This window comes from Lynx rufus, unplaced genomic scaffold, assembly GCF_022079265.1.
Source record: "Lynx rufus isolate CCGP_SWC_20201006 ecotype Redwood Valley unplaced genomic scaffold, mLynRuf1.p SCAF_15, whole genome shotgun sequence".
Taxonomy (NCBI): domain Eukaryota; kingdom Metazoa; phylum Chordata; class Mammalia; order Carnivora; family Felidae; genus Lynx; species Lynx rufus.
This window is the reverse complement of record NW_025814829.1, coordinates 24,134,463-24,156,863: the sequence shown is the minus strand read 5'-3', so window position 1 is coordinate 24,156,863 and position 22,401 is coordinate 24,134,463. Positions and strand designations below refer to the sequence as shown.

Genomic DNA, 22,401 nt, shown 5'->3' with positions numbered 1-22,401 from the left:
CTAAATCATGTGTGACCCTTCTAAAGTTTTGGTGGAGAACCCAAGGTGTTTACCTTGGTGTGGGACTCGAGTGCCACACCAGCTCCCCCGTAGCAGGCAGCTTCTTCAGCCTCTCAGCAGTTGTTCCCCCCCCTTCCTCCCCCCTCCCCCACCACCCCCTTGACACTTTTGAGTCTTTCCTACACGTGCATAGTTCAGGGCTCAGCCAAGGATTTGAGGGCAGTTTAGATGTGCAACTGGGGTGTCCCTCCACCGTGATTCCTTCTTTTCCAGGATCTTCCTCAATATCCAGCCATTCTGACAGTCTCCGGTTTCTCCCTCAGTTCTTCAATCCAACACAACTAGTTTTCTGCTTGGTTCTATCCATGTGCATTGTGTGAATTGAGGAGAAAGCCCTTGAAAAACATAGATTTCACTCAGCATATTGCCTCCTTTCAAAGGTCACATCCTTTCCCATTTCTGTCTGCTTTTGATTGCTCTCCAATACCTTCAGCAGTTGCTTTTTTTGTACTTTGTCCAGTTTATAACTGCTGTTCTGGGGAGCTTAGTGTGATACATGCTATTCCACTGTTATCAGAACAAAATCTCAGAATATCTTTTTAACAGTGTAACCTGAATCATGTCATTCCTTTATTAAAACTTTTAGGGGCTTCATTTTACACTTAAAATGCAGAATGCACCATGGCCTACATCCTGTGCATTTCTCCATTCTCAGCTTGGGGCCACTGTTCTCCTTTCACACTTCACTCACTTCATTCTAGCTGTCTGCCTCCCCACAGGGCCTTTGATCATGATGTGTCCCGTTCCTGGGCAGCTCATCTCCTGGTTTTTGCACGGCTTCCATTCCATTGTTTCTTTCTTTGTTGATAAATATTTTTTTTTATTTATTTTGAGAGAGAGAGAGAGAGAGAGAGAGGGAGAGTGCAGGGGAGGGGTAGAGAGAGAAGGAGAGAGAATCCCAAGCAGGCTCCACACTGTCAGCACAGAGCCCAGTGTGGGGCTCAAACTCACAAACTGTAAGATCATGACCTGAGCCAAAATCAGGAGTCAGACACTTAACTGACTGAGCCACCCAGCTGCCCCATCTCAGTGTATTTATGTTTTTAGTGTTTATTTATTTTGGGAGAGAGAGAGTAAGCAGGGGAGGGGCAGAGAGAGAGGGAGAGAGAGGATCCCAAGCATGCTGCATGCTCTCCACGCAGAGCCCGATGTGGGGCTTGGTCTCTCAAACCTTGAGATCATAACCTGAGCCAAAATCAGGAGTCAGACACTTAACTAACTGAGCCACCCAGGCACCCCACGTCATTTCTCAATTTAGACAGCACTTTTTCCTCACAACCTTGTCTGAAGTGGGCACCTGTCAAGTCTTATTTTCTGCTGCAACACGTCTTCTTTGCATCATAGCACTTCCGAGAGTTTGTAATTATTTTGCTTAATTGCTTAAACAAACTAGGATGATCTTGGGGCACCTGGGCGGCTCAGTTGGTTAAGTGTCCGACTTCAGCTCAGGTCATGATCTCACGTTCATAGGTTCAGGCCCCACTTCGGGCTCTGTGCTGACAGCTTGGAGCCTGGAGCTTCAGATTCTGTGTCTCCCTCACTGTCTGCCCCTCCCCTGCTTGTGCGTGCACAATGTCTCTCTCTCTCTCTCTCTCTCTCTCTCTCTCTCTCTCCCCAGAATGAATAATTACACATATAAAAAAGAGAACACTAAAAAGAAATCTAAGTAGAGTAATCTTTGTGAGGATAGGTACAATGCCCATCTTTCTTTTTTTAGTCTTGGTGCCTAGACTAGTGCGGTGTTTGGCAGAGAGATGATGTGTAATAAATAAAAGAGGTAGGTAAAGCTACAGAATTAAGCTAGGCCTTTTAGAACTTTGGGAATTTATAGAAAGATAAAGAAATCACTTAATTAAGAATGTTCAGCACCTTTATGCGGCCATATCCATCCTATTCAGTTATTAGATAGAGGTTGAAAACATTTGATTCAACCTGAACCTCCTAGTGTACTTTTTCTTGCTCCAATCTACGAACACCAGCTTTGTTACTTATTTTCTCATCATGACTTTACTCTGGCCTCTCAGATTTAGTATGTCCTTGTTCCTTTTGGCTCTTATTTTGGGTTACCCTAACCCAGTTGCCATTTTTTCTGGATAATACACCCATAGGTATAGAAAACCTACCATAGAAAAGTGAGAATAACATGGCTAAAATAGCATGATTGGCAGAAAATGAATTTGAATTTAAAAATAAGCAAAATCACAGAATACAAGATTGTACTAAATGACTGACTCATGCAGGGGTACCCACAAGTTATGAATACATGAACCTTAACATTATTTGGTTCTACCTCTCTTTCCAGTTTCATCTTGTAACCCCTCCTTTCCTCGCCATGTTTCAGCCATACTATTTTTTCAGTTCCTCAAACATACCAGATTTTCCCCACCACAACGCCTTTGCTTATATTGTTTATTCTTTGTCTGGAATACTCTTTTTTCTATTTTTACCATGGCCAGCTTCTCATTTTTAGGTCTCAGCTTAAGTTACTTCTCATGGAGGCCTTCTCCGACACACCCAGCCTTCCTAAAATAGGTCCTCCCTCTCACCCCCATTATTTTCTTCTTATCTCTCTATTTACAGCTCTCCTATAAATTGCCTTTTTGGCGGGGTGGAGTTGGGGGTCTCTTGCCCTTTTTTTTTTTTTTTTGGTCCTATGAGGATAGGGACCATTCTGGATTTATATATATCACTGTATCCCTAGCCTCTTAATACAATGTCTGTTACATAACTAGCATTCAGTAAATAGCTGTTGAATGTGTGAATAAATGAGTGAATAATGGTTTAAAGTATCAATATATGACCGATTGCGTTTTGAACAGAATTTAGATAAAAACTTTTTAAAAAATCATGAAGACATTTCCAAACTGATAGATCAGTTGTGACTACATAGCAGTGAATTAGAAAGTATTTCTTTTTTAACCTAAAAAAAAAAAAGAAGACACACACACAGCACCCCCCAAAAACAACAGAATAACTTATAAACTTTCCCAGGTTTTAGTTCCATCACCTCTTTCTGCCTAACTCTCCCCACCACACAATTAGTAAATTGATCAAAATATGTCAAGATGCATGTAAATTATAAAGCTGCTTTGTAGCACATAAATTACCAAGACAGAAAATGTTAGTGATTTTGGCAACATGTTGGATTAAGACTACAACCTCCTGCTTATATTATAAACACCTAGACATATGTTTGATAAACTGTAATTAGAAAAGTTTATATTACAGAGGTGAGCTTTAAAGAAGGAAAAGGAAGTTCTCAGGTGCCAGGAAAAGTGGGGCCTGGAAGTTTTGGTGGCTCTCCCACTGGGCTGTCAAGCATATGCTAGAGTTTTAAAGTCATTTGGACACAAGGAAAGGCCTTGGTTTTTTGCCTGCTGTGGGAAGTAGGAACTGCAACCTCTATTTAGACCCACAAAAGATGCACAGAAAGCTGGACCCTCCGTGAAAGGGAGCACATCAGCCATGCTTTTAACTGCCAGAAAATCCAAATACAAGCAGCTTAAAGGATTTATTGTCTCACATAGCAACATATCTGAAGGTGGGACATATCCAGGGTTAGTTAATTTAGGGACTCAACAGCAGCAACAAGAATATAGGGGCTTTCCTTCTTTTCTATTCTGTTACTCTTTTTTTTAATCGTTTTTATTTTGTTTTTTGAGAGACAGAGACAGAGTGCTAGTTGGGGAGGGGCAGAGAGAGAGGGGGACACAGAATCCGAAGCAGGCTCCAGGCTCTGAGCTGTCAGCACAGAGCCCGATGCGGGGCTCGAACCCACAGACTGCGAGATCATGACCTGAGCTGAAGTCAGACGCTTAACCGACTGAGCCACCCAGGCGCCCCTCTATTCTGTTATTCTTAATTCTATACAGTGTTTCCGTTTGTGGTTGTATAATGGCACCAGTGATTCCAGGGATCATACCCAGTCACAATAATGTCTAGCAAAGATGAGAGGGTCTTCTGGACTCTTTGGTTTACAAAGAAAACTTGCCCTCAGATTGTCCTCCCACCAGGAGGTCCTGTTGTCTAAGATAGATTCTTTTGCCGGTACCTAAACCATCTTTTAGCAAGAAGAATGAGGCTATCATGATTTTCTTAGGCTGATTATGAGTTTCCCTCTAAGTCTGGGAAAGAGACCTCTTTAACTGAACATGCAGGAAGATGAGCACTCAGCTGATGATCAAGGAAAATGGGAGAAGGCAACAAATTAACAAAATACTAGTACTAGGCCAGTAATAATCTTTCTGGCACCTGTCAGAGAAGCAAATTTAAAAATACTCTGAAAGTTCACTTCCACACCCAAAGGCAGCGGGGGAGGGAGAGTCTTTGTTGCAAATTCAAAAGTACTGACAATCAAAAATTATGAAACACATGGAGAAGTGAGGGTTACATTGCAAGAACCTCAGAGAGTAAGGACAGTCTGAAAAAGACTATAAAAATAAATGTGTGGTTTTTTTTTTTTTTTTTTACATTTTATTTATTTATGTTTGAGAGAGAGAGTAAGCACAAGTGGGGGAGAGGCAGAGAAAGTGGGAGACACAGAATCCGAAGCAAGCTCCAGGCTCTGAGCTGTCAGCACAGAGCCGGACGCGGGGCTTGAACTCACAAACTGTGAGATCATGACCTGAGCTGAAGTTGGCCTCTTAACTGACTGAGCCACCCAGGGGCCCCAAAAATAAATAGTTAAATGACTGGAAATAAAACATGGAATAAAAACTATAGGAAAGAATAAGGCCCCATGGGGACATAACAGAAAAATAACCAAAATGACTTCAGAAATCAAAAATGTTGTTCATTAAAAATCAAAGTTTAAAATAGAAGATTAGATGTAAAGAGGGAATTACTTGCTGAAAGGAAGTTACCCAGAATGAAGCCCAGAGAGATGAGATGGAATATATGAAATCAAGATTAATGGAATTACTAATTGGAATTCCAAAAAGAGATTACCAGAGAGAAGCGGGGAAGAGAGAATATATTTGAAGAAATACAAAATTTTCTACAACCATTGAAAGATACAAACTTTCAAATTCAGGAATCACAATGAGTTCCAACCAGGATAAATTAATACAGATCCATACCGATACATATCATAAATCTGCAGAACTCCAAAAATACAGAGCCTCTGAAAAGAATGGCAGTTAGACTGTAGTAGCCTTCTCAGTAGTAATATTTGTGCGCAGAAGACAATGTAGCAAAGTCTTCAAAGTGCTGAAGAAAAATAATAATGAACTTAGGGTTCTAGACCTTTTATTCAAGATTAAAGGTGATACTAAGATTTGTTCAAACAAAGAAAGGCAGTTCATTACTCACCTTTGCAGAACTACTAAAAGATTGTACTTCAGTAAGAAAGAAATTGAACCTAGAAAAAAGAGGTGGGATGTAGGAAGCGATGATAAAAAGCAGAATTGTTACACATTTGTGTAAATCTAAATAAGTATTATGAAAAATCATAATATCTCATTTTGAGGCCCATAAGAAGCAAACTATAATTCTGAATGAAAAAGCATGGAGATGAAAGGGTATGATTTGATTTAAAGGCTTTCTGAGGTTTTTGTATTGTTCACGAGGAAGGTAAAATACTGAATAACTTTAGACTTATACTAAGGCAAGGATACACATTACTATTTGTATTTTAAATAAAAAAAAAATGTTTAAAGTAATCTATACACCCATCGTGGGGGTGGATCTCACAATGCCCAGATCAAGAGTCACATGCTGTATAGATTGAGTCAGTCAGGCTTCCCGACAGAACAAACTGAGGGTTGCTGGAGGGGAGATGGGTGGGGGATGGGTTAAATGGGTGATGGGCATTAAAGAGGGCACTTTTTGGGATGAGTACTGGGTGTCATATGTAAGAGATGAATCACTGGGTTCTACCTCTGAAGCCAAGACTACACTGTATATTAACTCACTTGAAATAAAATTAAAAATAAATAAATAAATGAATGAATGAATGAATGAATGAATGAAATGAAAAAAATTAAAAGCTAATGTATATTTTTAAATTAATAGATATTTTAAATCTAATATATATCATTTTAACAAATTTATTTTTACCTAATTCATACTACTAAAGCCAAATATTGTTTTTTGTTCTCTAGTTCACTAGTCCTCAGCACTTGTTCAGATGGTGACCTCCCTCTGAGTCATGATGAGCTCTCTAATACATCACATCCCTTTAATTTTTTTCCTTGAGATGTACAAAAAAATATCATGATTCAACTTCAGTAGTAGAACTTTCTAACCAGCATTTGGGAACTAATTATTAATAATTATTAATAAGCTTATTATTATATTCATAAAGCTAATTATTATAATAATAAGCTAATTATTTTACTTTACTGTTTTGGGTACCCAAGTAGGTTAAGTAGCATGTCATGTCTTGTCATGTCTGCAACATGTCTTGTAGTTTTCTTTTATTCTATTATGAAAGTTAATGAATTATCAACATGTAAAATCTTCTTATAATCATGATTTTGGTATTTAGGATGACTTATACCGTTACATCACCTTAAAGTATTTTATTAAGGTTTGTTAAAGCCCTTATAGAGATTTAACTATCTGGTATAACTTTGAGGATATATTGTTTATAAGAATCTATGGAACATGTGCTATGTATCATGTACTTGGTATATTTTATATATTATTTCTGTTGTCCTCTGTGTTTTCTCAGTTGCTTATTTATTTAATTACCTATTTATTCTAATTATTTCAGTATTATCAGTTTCTGTGGGTCACAGATCCAGGCCCTGCTTCCTTGCATTCTCTCTGAGTCCGGCCAGGTTGCAGTCAAGGCATTGGCCAGACCTGTAGTGTTATCTCAACGTATGACTACAGAATGATCCACTTCCAAGTTCATGTGGTTGTTGGCAGTGTCCATTGCAGGCAGTTGGACCCAGGGCCCCAGTTTCTTACTGTCTCTGGGCTGAAGGCAAGGTTGGCAGGTTCTTGCCATGTGGGCCTCTCCACAGGGCAGCTAACAGTTTGGCAGCGTGCTTCATCAAAGCCAGCCAGAGTTGGCTAGCAAGATGGAAATTAGAATGTTATGTAACTTGATCTCTGAAGTGATATCCCATCACCTTAGTTGTGTCCTGTTGGTTAGAAATATAGGTCCAGCCCACACTCCAGGGGATCAGTGGGGACCATTTTAGAGCCATAATATCCCAACTGCTTTATGAAATAGCTTTTATTAAAAAGTATCTAAGGCTCAGAAGTATCAAGAAATTATTGAGGTCACAGCTTGTAAGTACAGGTTTTGAATCTAACCTTGGTCTTTTCTAATTCTACTGTCTCTTCTATTTTGTTTAACCAAACCGATGATCTAAGTAAGAGAGCAACTAGGAAATCTTAGAACGCTGCAGATTCACATACCAAAATAAATTTGTTGATTAAATTCCTTACAACCCCTTAGAAATATCATGAGTATAGAAGACTGTTAGTGACTGTTGTTCATTAAATTTATCATAAATTAAAATTCTCTATTTGTTTTTAGCCACTGAACTGAATTTTAGGCAATAGAAGAGTTCAGAAAATTATTGATTTAGTTTAGAGTTATAGTGGTTGATAATGGCATAATGTTTTCCAGAGTGCCAGAATTAATAAATTTGAACTTTATTATTATTAGAGTGACCTTAAAATTATTAGCTCAAAATCCAGAATTGTTTAAACTATTCTTAAGAAATATTTTATGCAGTACATAGACTGTTTCTTAACCTTTTTGGATTATGGACTGTTTGAATAATCTTTGGGAGATAAATTAAACCTTCTGCCAGAAAAGTTCTCATACAGAAATTTTTTTCATCTAATTTAGCTGTGGCATTATGACCGCACTAAAACCCGCTCATGGTTCAAGGACATATCTATGAAATTACAGATTAAGAACTTGATTCAAAGGGTTTTCTATATATATAAAATATATATATACACACACAACAAAATATTCAGTCACTAAAAAAAAAGGAAATCTTGCCATTCGCAATAGCATGGATAGATCTAGAGAGTATAATGCTAAGTGAAATAAGTCGGAGAAAATACCATATGATTTCACTCACATGTGGAATTTAAGAAACAGAATAAACACAGGAAAAAAGGAGACAAACCAAAAAACAGACTCTTAACTATAGAGAACAAACAGATTATTATCAGGGGGGAGAGGAGAATAGGTGAAATAAGTGAAGGGGATTAAGAATATACTTATCTTTGGGGCGCCTGGGTGGCGCAGTCGGTTAAGCGTCCGACTTCAGCCAGGTCACGATCTTGCGGTCCGTGAGTTCGAGCCCCGCGTCAGGCTCTGGGCTGATGGCTCAGAGCCTGGAGCCTGTTTCCGATTCTGTGTCTCCCTCTCTCTGCCCCTCCCCCGTTCATGCTCTGTCTCTCTCTGTCCCAAAAATAAATAAACGTTGAAAAAAAAAAATTAAAAAAAAAAAAAAAAAAAAGAATATACTTATCTTAGGGTGCCTGGGTGGCTCATTCAGTTAAATGACTCTTGATTTCGGCTCAGGTCATGATCTCACGGTTCTGAGCCTTGGCTCGGTGCTCACTGTGCAGACCCTGCTTGGGATTCTCCCTCCCTCCCCCGCCCCCCCCAAAAAAAAAAAAAAAGTTTGTCTTGATGAGCACAGAGTAATGTATAGAATTGGTGAATCACTGTATTATACACCTGAAACTAGTATAACTATAATGCTGTATGTTAACTACACTGGAATTGAAAATAAAATAAAATAATGCTTTGTGCCATTTGAAAAAAAACCCTAAAGTGTTTTTTTTCTTTTCTTTTCTTTTTTTCTTTCTTAGTGCAAGCGGGGGAGAGGGGCAGAGGGAGAAAGAGAGGGGGCGGGGGGAAAGAGAGGATCTTAAAGAGACTCCATGCTGTCCGTGCAGAGCCCGATACGGGACTTGATCCTGAGACCCTGGGATCATGACCTGAGCTGAAATCAAGAGTTGGACACTCAACTGACTGAGCCACCCAGGCGCCCCTCCTAAAGTGTTTTCTAACGATAAAACATTAATTTTAGGGAAAGTAATTTTTTTTGCTAATCTCTTTTATAAGAGATTAGAAAAAATTTATTAAAAAAATAAAGTTTTATTGTTTCCTAAGCATTAAAATTAGAAGTTGTTGAGTACCCTTTTTTCTCTAGCACTCTAAGCAATTCTTGACATATAGTAGGTACTCAACAAATATTTAATAAATTAATGAATTAATTTCAGAATATCAAATGAAACACTTGTAAAATACTTTTTTCTGGTTGGGAAAATGAAACTTTCTCATTTGAATAGTACTGATATTTGACATCAGAGATCTGACCACAGGCCTTTCAAGGTGCATGTTATTTTATCATCATATTTGAATATAAATTCAAATTAGTGTTTTTATATTTTAAGGTAAATGAGCATTTGAAAGACATTATGGAACAAGAACAGAAATTGAAAGAACATCACACAGTTGAAGCTCCAGGAGGTCAAAAGGTATATATTTCAAAGAAAATAAGGTGTCTTTATGAGACTATGTATGTTCACATGTATGTGTTGTTTGGGAAATACATATATTAATTAATAGATATGTTCATTAAACTGTTTTTTGGTGGTGTTGTGTGCCCTAGAAAGCAGGTCATAAATACCAAGTGAGTAGAAGTGCAAAATGAAGGTTAATCGGGTGGAGGTATTTAGGAAAAATTGTTAATGATTAGAACTCAATTTGTGGAGTACTTGGCAGAAATAATAGACTTTGCCTTTGGCAAAACGTATGAAACAACAGAAAACATTTTCAGCGTACCAGCCTTACAATGACTTCTCTTAAGACCAGCCTTTTAAATATATTCCAGTAATTGTAAGTTGTACATATGGTTATTCTGTGAAGAAAGAAGCAACATTAATATGGATTCATTCTTTAAAAATTTGTGTGGCTTTTAGAGTTTCCTTCTTTGAAAATTTGTGTTTTTGTTATAATGAGAGCTCTTTAATCATGTTGTGTAGCATTTGAATTGAGGTGTAAGAAATTATAATTATTCAGCGACCTTATTTTCCAATTTGGATTATTTAAAGTTTATTATTATATAGTTTTTCTATTCATTTTGGGCTAATGCTCCTGGTCACTGATACCTCTGTAAGAAGAGAAAGAGAAAAAAGGAAGGAAAGGGAAAGCTGTTTTGTGTATTATCAACTTCAACAGAAAACTTTGTGGGAGACCACCTAAAATTTTGTCAGAACTTGATGTTTCCGCATCACAGTGAATTCCCTCATTTAGCTTACTGACTAGCTCCTGAAAATACTATCCATGCTTGATTCTTCATCCTAACTTTGTTGATGTCCTTTCCCCCTAAAGGTACATGAGAATGGAAATCTTTTTTTTCATCACCCAGATCACATACTCCATTTCCCTGCCTTCTACCAGCTTCTGCCTCTCTCTTCCCTCCTGCTTCCTCACCCTCCCCCACCTCCCGCCATTGCCGTCCTTTCCTATTAGTTTCCCTCCTTTTCTCTTTCTCATCCCGTAGGAGTTGAAACCTCTGCCCCCAGTTTTGTGCCTGGAACTAATTGGGAGTAAGTTAGATGGCATCATCCTAAATTATAATACTAATGGCCTTTTTCCATGATTATTTAAATGATTAAATCCTATAGTATTGCATACACATCATGAACTAAATAGGGATTTTATATGCTGGCATAGGACCCAATAAACATTATTTCTGTTGGGGGAAAAATGCCATTTGTATTCCGAACAGAGTAAGTAAGCCTTACTTTTCTTAAAAGCTATATGGAATCTGGACACTACTTGTATTATACCTCTTTGACTTTTTTAAAACTATTTTTTAAGTTTATTTATTTTGAGAGAGAGAGCATGAGTAGGGGAGGGGCAGAGAGAGAGAGAGAGAGAGAGAGAGAGAGAGAGAGAGAATCCCAAGCAGGCTCTGCACTGTCAGCACAGAGCCTGACGAGGGGCTTGAACCCACGAACCATGAGATTGTGACCTGAGCCGAAACCAAGAGTTGGATGCTCAACCAACTGAGCCACCTGGACGCCACTACCACTTTGGTGTTATAATAGCACTTCCCATGCAATTTCACATATTAACCTCACAACCAATATTTGTTAAGTGAATGACTGAGTAAATGAAGGAATGAATGTGATTCATTTTTAAATATGTGGATTAATACATATTTTTATCTTAGCACAACACGTTTTTATTTTCAAATGAATTTTCTTTTTTTTCCCATTGATAGAATCTCTGTGAAATCTATGTGAAATTGACAATGTCAATTTTACATAGTCTTACTGCAAAGTAGGTATCATCATCATGAAGAATCACTCTGTGACAGCATAAACTAGGGAAAGCAGTCTCTATTACCTAACAGTGAGATTTTTGGCATTTGAACTAGTTGATTTCGCTGGAAATTTAATCATTTCATTCTTGATTTTTATTCCTACAAAAGCAACATTCTTGACCCTGTCCTCTTTTTAGGGATGAGAGAATGACTTGCTCCTCCTTATTGCTATGCGATTGGTAGGAAGTTGCCATGCCTTCCACCTACTTAAGCTAGCTTGCCTAGTGACCCAGATGCTAGCCATGTTTTCTATGATTTATCCAGCTATAGACAGAGCCCATGGTGTTGGGTGATATTTCTTACTTTTTGTCCTTGCCCACCTATTCCCAACTTAGATGTTCAATAAAATTTATTTTATGAAACTTTTTTTTTACAACCATCTTCTTGGTAAAATACATACAAGGGATACTTGCACTGTATATTGTTAATGCTGGATGAAAAGTAGAATTCCAAAGCTATTTCTTTAGATTGTTAAATCCGCTAATGGTGTATTTCTGACTGTTGGATTGGTTGGTGTCCTTAAAAGGAAGGCATTTTAAGTAGTGCCATGTTTTAGGAAAATGTTTTGTTTAAAAAGTTTACTAATGTTATTTTCTGTTTGTTTTTTTTTTCAAGTTGCTCTTTTGCTTCTAATATTCATTTTTATTCTAAAGAGGATGCCTAGTTAAATGTGAATTTCAGATAAACACCAAAAATTTTTTGGTGTAGTTGCATGAACATCTCATATTTTTATTTGCTAAATCTGGCAACCCTACGTAAAAGATCTCTAAAGTTTATAGCCATGACATTAAGCACAACATTCATTCTCTTAAGGGGTTTGTACAGAGTGCTATGGCAAAATGAGTATAGACAAAGTAGAATAGTTCTGCCACTGATTAAATTCATGACTTTTACCAAGGCACTTGACCTCTCTGGGCCTCATTTTCTTTATCTGCAAAAATTTTAAAGTTGAATTAAATGGCTTCTAAATTCTGTGACTAAAATGATTTTCAAATTTTTCCTTCTCAGTATATTAGTAAAAGTAAGGAATTCAAAGCAAAACGTTAGTGAAAATATTAAGCAGTTGGTTATCATAAAGTTTCATATATGTATATGTTACTTGTAGTTTTATGATAACTGTGGAATACCTAAGAAGGTTTTCTAGAAGATGTGGGACTTGAACATGGCCTTAGTAGGTTTTATGATATTTGCAAAGGAGGACACTAGGTCATAGGGAATAACATAAGTTACAAGTAAAATGTATATTTAGGAATTGGTAAGTAGACCATTTGGATATTCATGGGTTTATATTCCTAAATTTACAGTAGTAGCTCTATAGAGAGTAAAGTTTGTTTCTCACAGTATTAAAAGATACATGTCTACTCGGTGCAACATTCTTCACTTTTAAAACAGAAATACTGGTGAGATATTTTATAGAAGGGTGGGAATTGGATTAAGGAATTGCCTTTGGAGAAAAGAAATTAACTGAGTTCTAGTTGCTTTTCATTTAAAGGTATAGTCTCAAAATAGACCACACTTTCCCCAGTGAAGACAGTAGGTGAATGCTTCTACATCTTTGCTTGATTACTTCAGCCTATGTGAATTTCCACTTTGACCCGAGTTCCTTAGCAATTAAAAACTATGACCAACTCTTAAAATTCTTTTTATTCAAACAGTACTTTAGATACTATTGGAAAGAAAATTTTTAAAATAACATCAACTTTTTAAGAGTTTTGTTAAATCCAGTTGTTTTTGTTGTTTGTTTTTTAAGTAAGCTCTAAAGCTCTGTGTCCAATGTGGGGCTTGAACTCACAACCCCAAGATCAAGCAAGAGTCACATGCTTTACTGACTGAGCCAGCCAGGCACCCCAGAAGAAAGAGTCTAAAGTCAAATACATTTGGGAAATGCTGCCTTGTCTGTGCCCCTTTAAAAACGTTACAACCCATTTTAGTACATTGAAGGCCTACATAAGAAGCCTGTTTCTCAAATATATTTAATCTTTGACCTCTTCTGTGAATGACTTCTACTAACATCCTGTGGAATTACTGTTATTTGCAGCATGCTTTGGGGAACATTGATTTGTAACCTATAATTTTGTGATTGATGAAGTTGCCTATTTCATATATAAATATATACAACATTTAAAGTTCTAATATAGTACATCATTCTCAGATACATCATTTGATTTGATTCTTAGACTTATTTACCTGGTTTCTTTTTCATACCATTATTTCAGTCAAATAATTTTGAAGACTTCACCTGCCTAAATTAGATCATTTTTAAGGAATTCTACCCCTAAGATTCTATTCTATAATCATAGTTTATTCTTGTGTGGACTTCTGTGGTCAGTGCTGATTCTTTCTTTATACCTATTGCCAATATACTATTTTTCTTTCATAGTCATTTACTTGTGGTTACTGGTAAAGCAACTTCCCAATCTAGAATATGCCTCTGTTGTATTATCAACCTATTTAGTATAGTTAAATGAGGAACTTAGCATTTTAAACATATTTAAAATTCAGAGATGGTACGGTGATATTTTTTCTCCAAGCAATATTTTACAAAGATGGCTTGCCCTAGAGAGATGTAAATATGAGTTAGGTATGCTAGCACTATGATTTTCATCTTTGCCTAAGAACATTGTAGAACAGATTTCTTTAACAGATATATAGGTGTTGTTGGATACGTTTGGATACAGACTCAACAAAGATTTGGACTGGTATAGACTTAATATAACATTTTTTTTAATGTTTATTTTTGAGAGAGAGAGAGAGAGAGAGAGAGAGAGAGAGAGAGACACGAGTGTGGGCAGAGGAGGGACAGAGAGAGAGAGGAGACACAGAATCCAAAGCAGACTTCAGGCTGTCTGCACAGAGCTTGACATGGAGCTCAAACTCTCGAACCGTGAGATCATGACCTGAGCCGAAGTTAGGTGCTTAACTGACTGAGCCACCCGGGTGCCCCCTTAATGTAGGTTCTTAAGAACATTTATTTTGAAATATTTCAGACTTCTGAAAGGTTTCAAGATAGAAAAGAACCCTGTATACTCTTGACCCAGATTCATCAGTCTAACATTTTGCCGCATTAATTTTCTCTCTCTATATATGTGTGTATGCAGGTATGTATGTGTGTATATACACACATACATATACATCATACACAAACACATATGTATGTAAATGTTTCTGAAACATTTGAAAGAGGGTTGCACACATCATATCCCATTACCCCTTCGTACTTCAAGGTGTATTTAAGAACAAGGCTGTTTGTTTATATAATCAAAGTACAAGTGATTTAATGTCAGTATCATACTTTGATCAGACTTAGAGCCTATATTCCACTTTCGTCACTTGTCCCAGTTGCATTCAATTGTATATTATAATTTTTTTTCAGTACAAGATCATGTCATGTATTTAGTTGTCATATCTATAGTCTTTAAACAGGACTAGTTCTTTAGCTATTCTTTTTTGCTCGTGACCTTGACATTTTTAAAGAAATCCCTCCATTTGTTTTCTTCTGATATTTCCTCATAATTAAATTGAGGGGTTGTTTTTTTTAGACTGGAATGCTATATAAGTTGTGTCCTTCTCACAGTATTATATCAAGAGGCACATGATACCCATTTGCCCCTACTAGGTGATGTTGATTTTCATTAGTTGGTTAAGATATTGTCTGGTTTCTTAACTTCATGGTTATTATTTTTACTTTTACAGTAAGTAATTTGAGATGACATACTTTGATATTTACATTTGACCCTTGAAAAATGCAGGATCTTAGGGGTGCCAACCACCCATGCAGTCAGAAATCTGATTATAACTTTTGACTGCCCAGAAATTTGGCCACTAATAGCCTACTCTTGACTGGAAGCCTTACTGATAACATGAACAGTTCATTAACACAATATTTTGTATGTTATATGTGTTTTATACTGAATACTTATGATAAAGTAAGCTAGAGAAAAAATGTTATTAAGAAAATCATAAGGAAGAGAAAATACATTTCCAAGATGGTACTGTATTTATTAGAAAAACCCATGTGGAAGTGACCTGTGCAGTTTCAAGCCTGTATTGTTCAAGGTCAACTGTACTAATTTTAATTTGCTCAATACTACAATATGTATATAATAGTTTCAGAGTCTCTATATGTATACCAATGTGAAAAAGAAACCCACTAAGGAGTTTAAGATTTGTTTGCAATTCTTTTTTCTTCTTCTTTTTTGGTTTGTTTTACCCTTACAATGCTTTTATATGTTTCCCAGTTTTATTGAAATATAATTGACATATGGCACTGCATATTGGTTAACATCCGTCATCTCATGTAGTACAATATAATTCTTCTTTCTTTAGATTGATAATATATGGTCAAAATACTGTGTTCTGAAGTTGCTTGGGTTATTCCTTTGAAATATATTTGGGTTTATTGGTTTCTGTTTTCATTTAGTTGTAGTGACTTTTTTGCACCATCCTTGTTGATTTAATGTTGTTTTTTTGAATATATAGAACATTATATGATTTCCAAATTATATTAATTCCAAAAGTCAAAACTCGACAAAAGTGATAATCAGAAAGGTATTACTCCCTCCCTGTGTCTCTTCTACCTCTTTCCTACCCCTCACTCCCTGCTGACCCTTGTAGGTAACCAGTTGGTTTATCCTCATTTTTGTTTATATATATATATATATATATATATATATATATATATATATATATATATATATCACAGTATTATATATTGTTTTATATATAGGTAACAGATATATAACAGATATATATACTGTTTTATATATATATATATATATATATGTTTTTTCTCCTCTAACAAAATATATTTAATCTTTTGCAATTTGTGTTGTTCATTAACAGTATATCCTGGAAATTACTCCATACAGTCCCTAAATACCTTCCTCATCCTTTTTTTGCAGCAGCACAGTACTCTGTTGTGTGTATGTACCATAGTTTATTCTACCACTTTCCTATGGGCATTTAAGTGTTTTCTAGTATCTTGCAATTACAAATAATACTACAAAGAATAATGTCCTTCTGTATTCTTGGATTTTCAGGGTAAATACCCTAGGACTTGGATTGCTAGATTGGAAGGTAAATGCATTTGTAGTCTTGGTAGCTAGTGCCAAAGTCTCCAAGGGGTTTGTACCATTTTACACTCCTGTTGGCAGTGCAGCATAGCTCTCAGACCTACAAAAGAGAAGACATTTCGGTCTCACGAGTCGTGAGGTGACAGGTCACAGCTCTAACTCCTTAAAGAATTCCAACTTTGTGAGGTCTCCAGGAAAGGCCTGGTCAAACCAGCATCCTCCCAAAGTGGCTTGAGAACACCTAGAAGAAGTTCAGGAATTATCCCAAATCCCAGAGAGGTTATAGATACCCGGAGGATGACATAGAGCTATTTGGGGAGTATTAATGGCAAGTCCTAAAACAACTAACCAGAATTTACGATGAGTCATACATATGTGTGTTGAAGACAGTGCAAAGGAATGCTGGAAATGGGAACTATTCCAGAAAATCTGAACTGCCCAGGTTGGCCCCTGTCATCAGTAAGGACTTAATAAAAATAAGAAATTTTTCACTTGTTGTCTGTGGCCTTTTAAAATGTTTTGGTCTCATAATTACATCTGAAAACAGGATTTGAAGTTGCTGTTTGCCTAGTTCTCTGAAAAGTAATAGGAGGGGAAGTTGCTATTCACTTCAGAAATACAGTTGTCCTTCAGCAAGGAAATTTTGCTGTATATTTGAACTTATTGAAGTATGAGTTTATAACCATGAATAGCATAGATATTTATTTGTTCTTTTAGTATATTTACTTTTTTTTTTAGTCATATTTCCTTCAAATAGCCAATCTATATGGTTTTCCTGTTCCCTTGAATACGATCGCTATCACTAAATTAGGTCCGTGGAGAGGTGGGAAGAAGGCCAGAGCAGTCTGAATTAGTGAAAAGTCACATTGAATATTTTACAAGATATATGGAGTAACTTGAACCTTTACACCTCTCCTGTTTTGAATAATTGGCAATAAATTGCTTTTTATCAGTTTCCGTATAATGGATTTTTCTAGTCTCAAAAAGAAGAAAACCCGTTTTTGAAGTTTCTGTTATCCGTTGGAATCCTGACACATTCTCAGTGGCTTCCTTCTTTTTGCTTCTGCTCTTATACTTTTTATGGTTATCATAACTGCAGTTGCCAAAGACTTGTGGTTAAATGACAGATTAAAATATATGCAACAAAATTGTTAAGGTTATTCTTCCTGATGCAATAAGAAAAACTTACTGGACATGTTCTCTCTTTATGGAAAGTTGGAATTTTTCTGAGTCTTGAGATGACATTTTTTCTGATTCTTGAAGTTCTTGAAAATACTTTATTCATATTATTTTCCAAATAGTCTTATTTTTACAGTTAATTTTATGTAGGAAAAACTTTTTTTTTTTAATTTTATTTTTAAGTAATCTCTACATCTAGTGTGGGGCCTGAACTCACAATCCCGAGATCAAGAGTCACACTGACTGAGCCAGCCAGGAGCCCCTGTAGGATAAACTTTCTACATAAAAGTTGAATATGAATTTTAATTCAGACCCCATTTAGTTTGGTTCATTCAACAAATGTTTATTCAGGGCTGTTAGAAATTGTGCTAGGAAATACAGACTTAAACAATCACAAATTATTAATTCATATTAACTGAAATTATGGGTTTATTGTATTTATCATTTTGAAGAAATAAAATTATATTCTTTGGGATACCTCCAGATAGTAAAATTAATAACATTTATATTCTCTTTATGTAAGTAGCTACTTGCCCTAGAGACTCTGTAAAAATCTTAGTAAGAATTGCCAACTAGTCTTCCGTCCATTAATTAAATGAAATTGTCATATAGTTGAAAGAAATTATGTTTTTCAAGTCTGCAATGCGGTTTGCTTTATTCGTATATTTACTGATACAGTCTTTCTTCTTTTCCCTTGGGAAAGAAACACTGCCTGATCAGACTTGCTTTACTAATGTTTAAGAATGATAATGATTGCAAATCTAGCTCTAGAATCTTTCTACTTGCCTTTTTGTGATACAGTTTTATTTTTTATTTTTATTTTATTTTTAATGTTTATTTATTTACTGAGAGAGAGAGAGAGAGAAGGAGGAGGAGGAGGAGAGAGAATCCCAAGCAGACTCTGCACTGTCAGTACAGAGCCCGATGCAGGGCTCAAACTCATGAACTGTGAGATCATGACCTAAGCCAAAATCAGAAGTCAGATGCTTAACTGACTGAGCCACCCACGTGCCCCTGGATTTATTTTTTAATATGATGTGTGATTCTAGAACTCAGAAATAAAATTCTTTGCTGCCAAAGTATACAGAATATCCTGAATATCTGAAAAATGAATTTTTGTATTGGGAGAGGAGATAAGGGGAGGAGAAGGTGGAGGTCTTTATTAGTAGGAACCTGTATATTTAAAGTATTAATTAACATTTAAAAAATACTATGAGAACTATAACTTGGAAATCCACTTTCAGAAACTTTACTGTCACTTGTTAATTAAAAACCATTCTGATGAATTTTCCCTTTACCTTTTGCTTTCCCTTTTTTCCCTGCTGCTTCCTCTGAAGTCTCCTTCCAAATGGTTTTGGAAACTGGTTCCAGTAAGTTTGCCCAACTACTTCAACTTGCTCTCCAGAAGTGTAATTACAGAATGGTATTGTTTATGTCTTGCTGGTATAATCATTTCCTGTAATTCTGTTAGTCGCTGCATAGAGATTGGATTTTATGGTATTTGATCATAATGTAAAATAAAGAGATAAAAAAAATCTGGCCAAAATTTGGATTAGAAGCTTTAAAAATAGTTGAAGGTAACCATTATTTTGCTAGTCCTACTGATATTTACAGACTGTCGGTAAATAGGTGTAAAAAAAATGTATGGATAGAGATTCTCATTAGTTTTAATAACTTTAGGAGAAAAGTGAGTATGAATTGTATATGTAAATTTTTTTGTATTTTAAAATATTTTTGAAGGAATCATTTACTTTCAGCCTGAGTTGTAGGGTACATTTTTTGTTTGATAAAAAGTGACATATTCCTTGTGGTCCTACCAGTATTGGACCTAAACTGTATTCAGTTCTGATTTGACCTGAAGGGTGATTCTTTCAGGATTAAATCTGGGTGGATAGACCACGTAAAAAGTATTTTATGCCCTCAGAAATAAAAATATAACTTAGAAATACAATATAATGTTGAAAGAGAAAATATGATGCCCTTTTAAATGCTAAATTTCTCAGTTTGTAGAAAGAATACAGAATGTCTCCATGCAGTAACTTTATAAAGCCATATAGTAAGATAAAGTGCAAAAGACTCTATAATTCTCATGAACTGCAAATGGGAGTTGTACAGGACTTGAGGATTAAGTTGATTTACCTGATACATCTTCTAGGATATAAGCTTCAGTAAAATGTTTTAGCATACCACTCATAAATCCCTGATAGTCTATTCTAAACCATTGGCATTTAGTGCTAAAGCCTCACAAGGCTTTGTGTGTGTGCCTTGTACAGAAGTGCTACTTGGCAGCAAGCAGTAGGACAAGTTACACAATTCAGTTCTTTGTTTCATGACCCTGAGTGCTCGACTCAGTCCAGTTCAGACTGTAGGCTGAAAACAAGCTACTCCTAGAGATCTGCGAAGTTTGGGAATGAGCCCAGCCAGTTTGGAGGATTTCTGAGAGGGAGACTATTTTGTTTCTAGCTGGCCAGAGAAAGGGGTGTAAGGATCTGGAACTGTGGCTTACTTACCAAATGTGAGAAGGGTAGCTTAAGGCTAGAAGATGCTACTGGTTGATGTCTTCTTTCTTTCTCTCCTCTCCCTTCACCTCCTCTCTCCTCTTTTTTCATGGTTGAATTTTAAACTGTCTACTAGCAGCAAAGTAAGGGAGTTTTCTAAGGATATTAAAATCAATAATCCATTGAAGAATTTATATAATGCATGTATGTAAATTTTTTCTGAATATAGGTACTCTGAGTTTGGAACATACCATTCAGTGTGGATGCCTGGTGTGCACTGATTAAAAAGAACAAGCTCTCTGAAAATCTTCAAAAGGAAAAAATGTTCCATGAATCTTGGGTAGACAGAAATAGGAATAAATAATTCTTCATTAATGCATATACTTTGCTGAGGGATATCACTTCACCACCTAATAGTAAATATTCTTTTTCAGTAAATTATTTTTCTGTTCTTATTCTCACAAAAGTATTTTATTTCATAATTATATTTGAATTATAAAATGTAGAGATGACCAGTTCAGATGGAGTTAGAAGAAAAGTTAGTTTTGGTTACTTTTTAAAAAACTTAAAATGTCAGTAGCCAATATAATCATACATTTTCCTAATAAAGTACTTCGGTATGCATCTTCCTTAAGTCATCAGCATTATTCTCTTGGCTTTAGGAGAGCTAATAGCTAGTAGCAGGCCAGCCTTTCGTTATTGCTGGCTATGTGCCCAGCAGTGTGCATGGCACTTTACGGGCGTCACCGTACTTCCTCCTTCAGTGATCCTGTGAAATAGGTACTATTATTACCCCATTTTACCTATGGGGAAACTGAGAAACGAGAGTTTAAATGATTTGTCCAAGATCACAGAGCCAGTAAATGTCAGAAACAGGATTTGAACCTAGGTCATCTGACTCAAAGGCTTGTTCTTGTCACCACTGAGTTCTACAGAACATCTCGGTTTTTAGAAAACTCTTGTAAAGTTGTATCTGGTCACACCAGGCAGTCTTTGGAAAACAAAGATTTCTTCTGTTTTTCTGAGGGGGAACAGAAATCCTTACATTTGCTCTGTCATTGAAGAAAACCTCACTTGGGAGGGTTTTTTCAGTTCCACAGTTACTACACTTCATTTATGTTAACATTCAGATACCAAGCCAGAATATCTTGGTGATATTCCAGTTCCTCAAAGTGATATTTCTTATTGCCAAATTTCCTGTAGGAATAGTATCATATTCTTAGACCTGCTCCCCAATTTTGAAAATTCTTACAATTCTGCTCAAGTGGCACTCTTGCTCTTCCCATAAAATAACTTGTGGTCTAAATTCTAGCATTAAAATAAATGCATTTTATTATCTGCAAAAGGACAGAACTGACAATTTGGATGCAAAGTGTTCAGAATCTATTTTGTGATGCTTTTGTATTTAAATGTTTAGGCTAAATGTCATTTCATATAAACTGGCAATATCATGTTATATTAAGTACTTTGGAAGTATAATGCTGTTGCTCTGTATTTTACTTTGGTAATATTTGGTATTATTTAGAAAAGAAGGATGTTGGTGAGTAGTTTTTACTTTTCTTGATTTGTATTACTGATATAATCTACAATACTGGTTTTTTTTTCCTGTATGTTGGCTGCTAGTTACTGATTTTCATCTCTCTCTTTTTTTTTTTTTTTTTTTTTTATTGTAGGCTCGTTATAGGAAGGAGCAAACATTGCTCAAGCAATTGCCTTGCATTCCATTGGTAGAAAATTTGTTGAAAGATGGTACAGATGGCTGTGCTTTAGCTGCTCTTATTCATTTTTATTGTCCCGGTGTGGTCAGATTAGAGGGTAAGTGTTCCAGTGAAATATTGCTGGACTACAGAATGATGGTAACAGATATTAAGACAACAGTAACAGTATTTAGTAAGTAATGAAGGCTCTTAAAGAACCTTCTTACGTATCACCCTGAGGAAGATAGTTGAGTAGGTGTGGTAGTGCTAAGTCTTTTTGTGGAGTGACCACTATGTTTGTATGAGTGTGTAAACCAGATTCCACGTAATTGTGTGTTTGTTCTAAGCCGCTAGTTACAAAATGAATATGAAATGTATATTATCAAATTAGCCCCAAATCATCACCTTGCTCTTTTCCTATTTGAAGATATTTGTTTGAAAGAAACCATGTCTTTGGCCGATAGCCTGTATAATCTGCAGCTGATTCAAGAATTTTGCCAAGAATATTTGAACCAGTGTTGCCATTTTACCCTGGAAGACATGCTGTATGCTGCTTCATCCATAAAGGTAATTT

The 22,401-nt window shown here is 36.0% G+C and overlaps 1 protein-coding gene across 1 annotated transcript in view; it reads left to right on the top strand.

Moving 5' to 3' along the window:
• Positions 1 to 22,401, top strand: part of CAMSAP2 (calmodulin regulated spectrin associated protein family member 2) — a 111,649-nt gene that overhangs the window by 62,103 nt on the left and 27,145 nt on the right. The window contains exons 4-6 of the mRNA XM_047076706.1: positions 9,442 to 9,525; positions 21,804 to 21,945; positions 22,255 to 22,394. Of these exons, the coding sequence (XP_046932662.1) occupies positions 9,442 to 9,525; positions 21,804 to 21,945; positions 22,255 to 22,394 (366 nt within the window). The remainder of the gene's footprint in view (positions 1 to 9,441; positions 9,526 to 21,803; positions 21,946 to 22,254; positions 22,395 to 22,401) is intronic.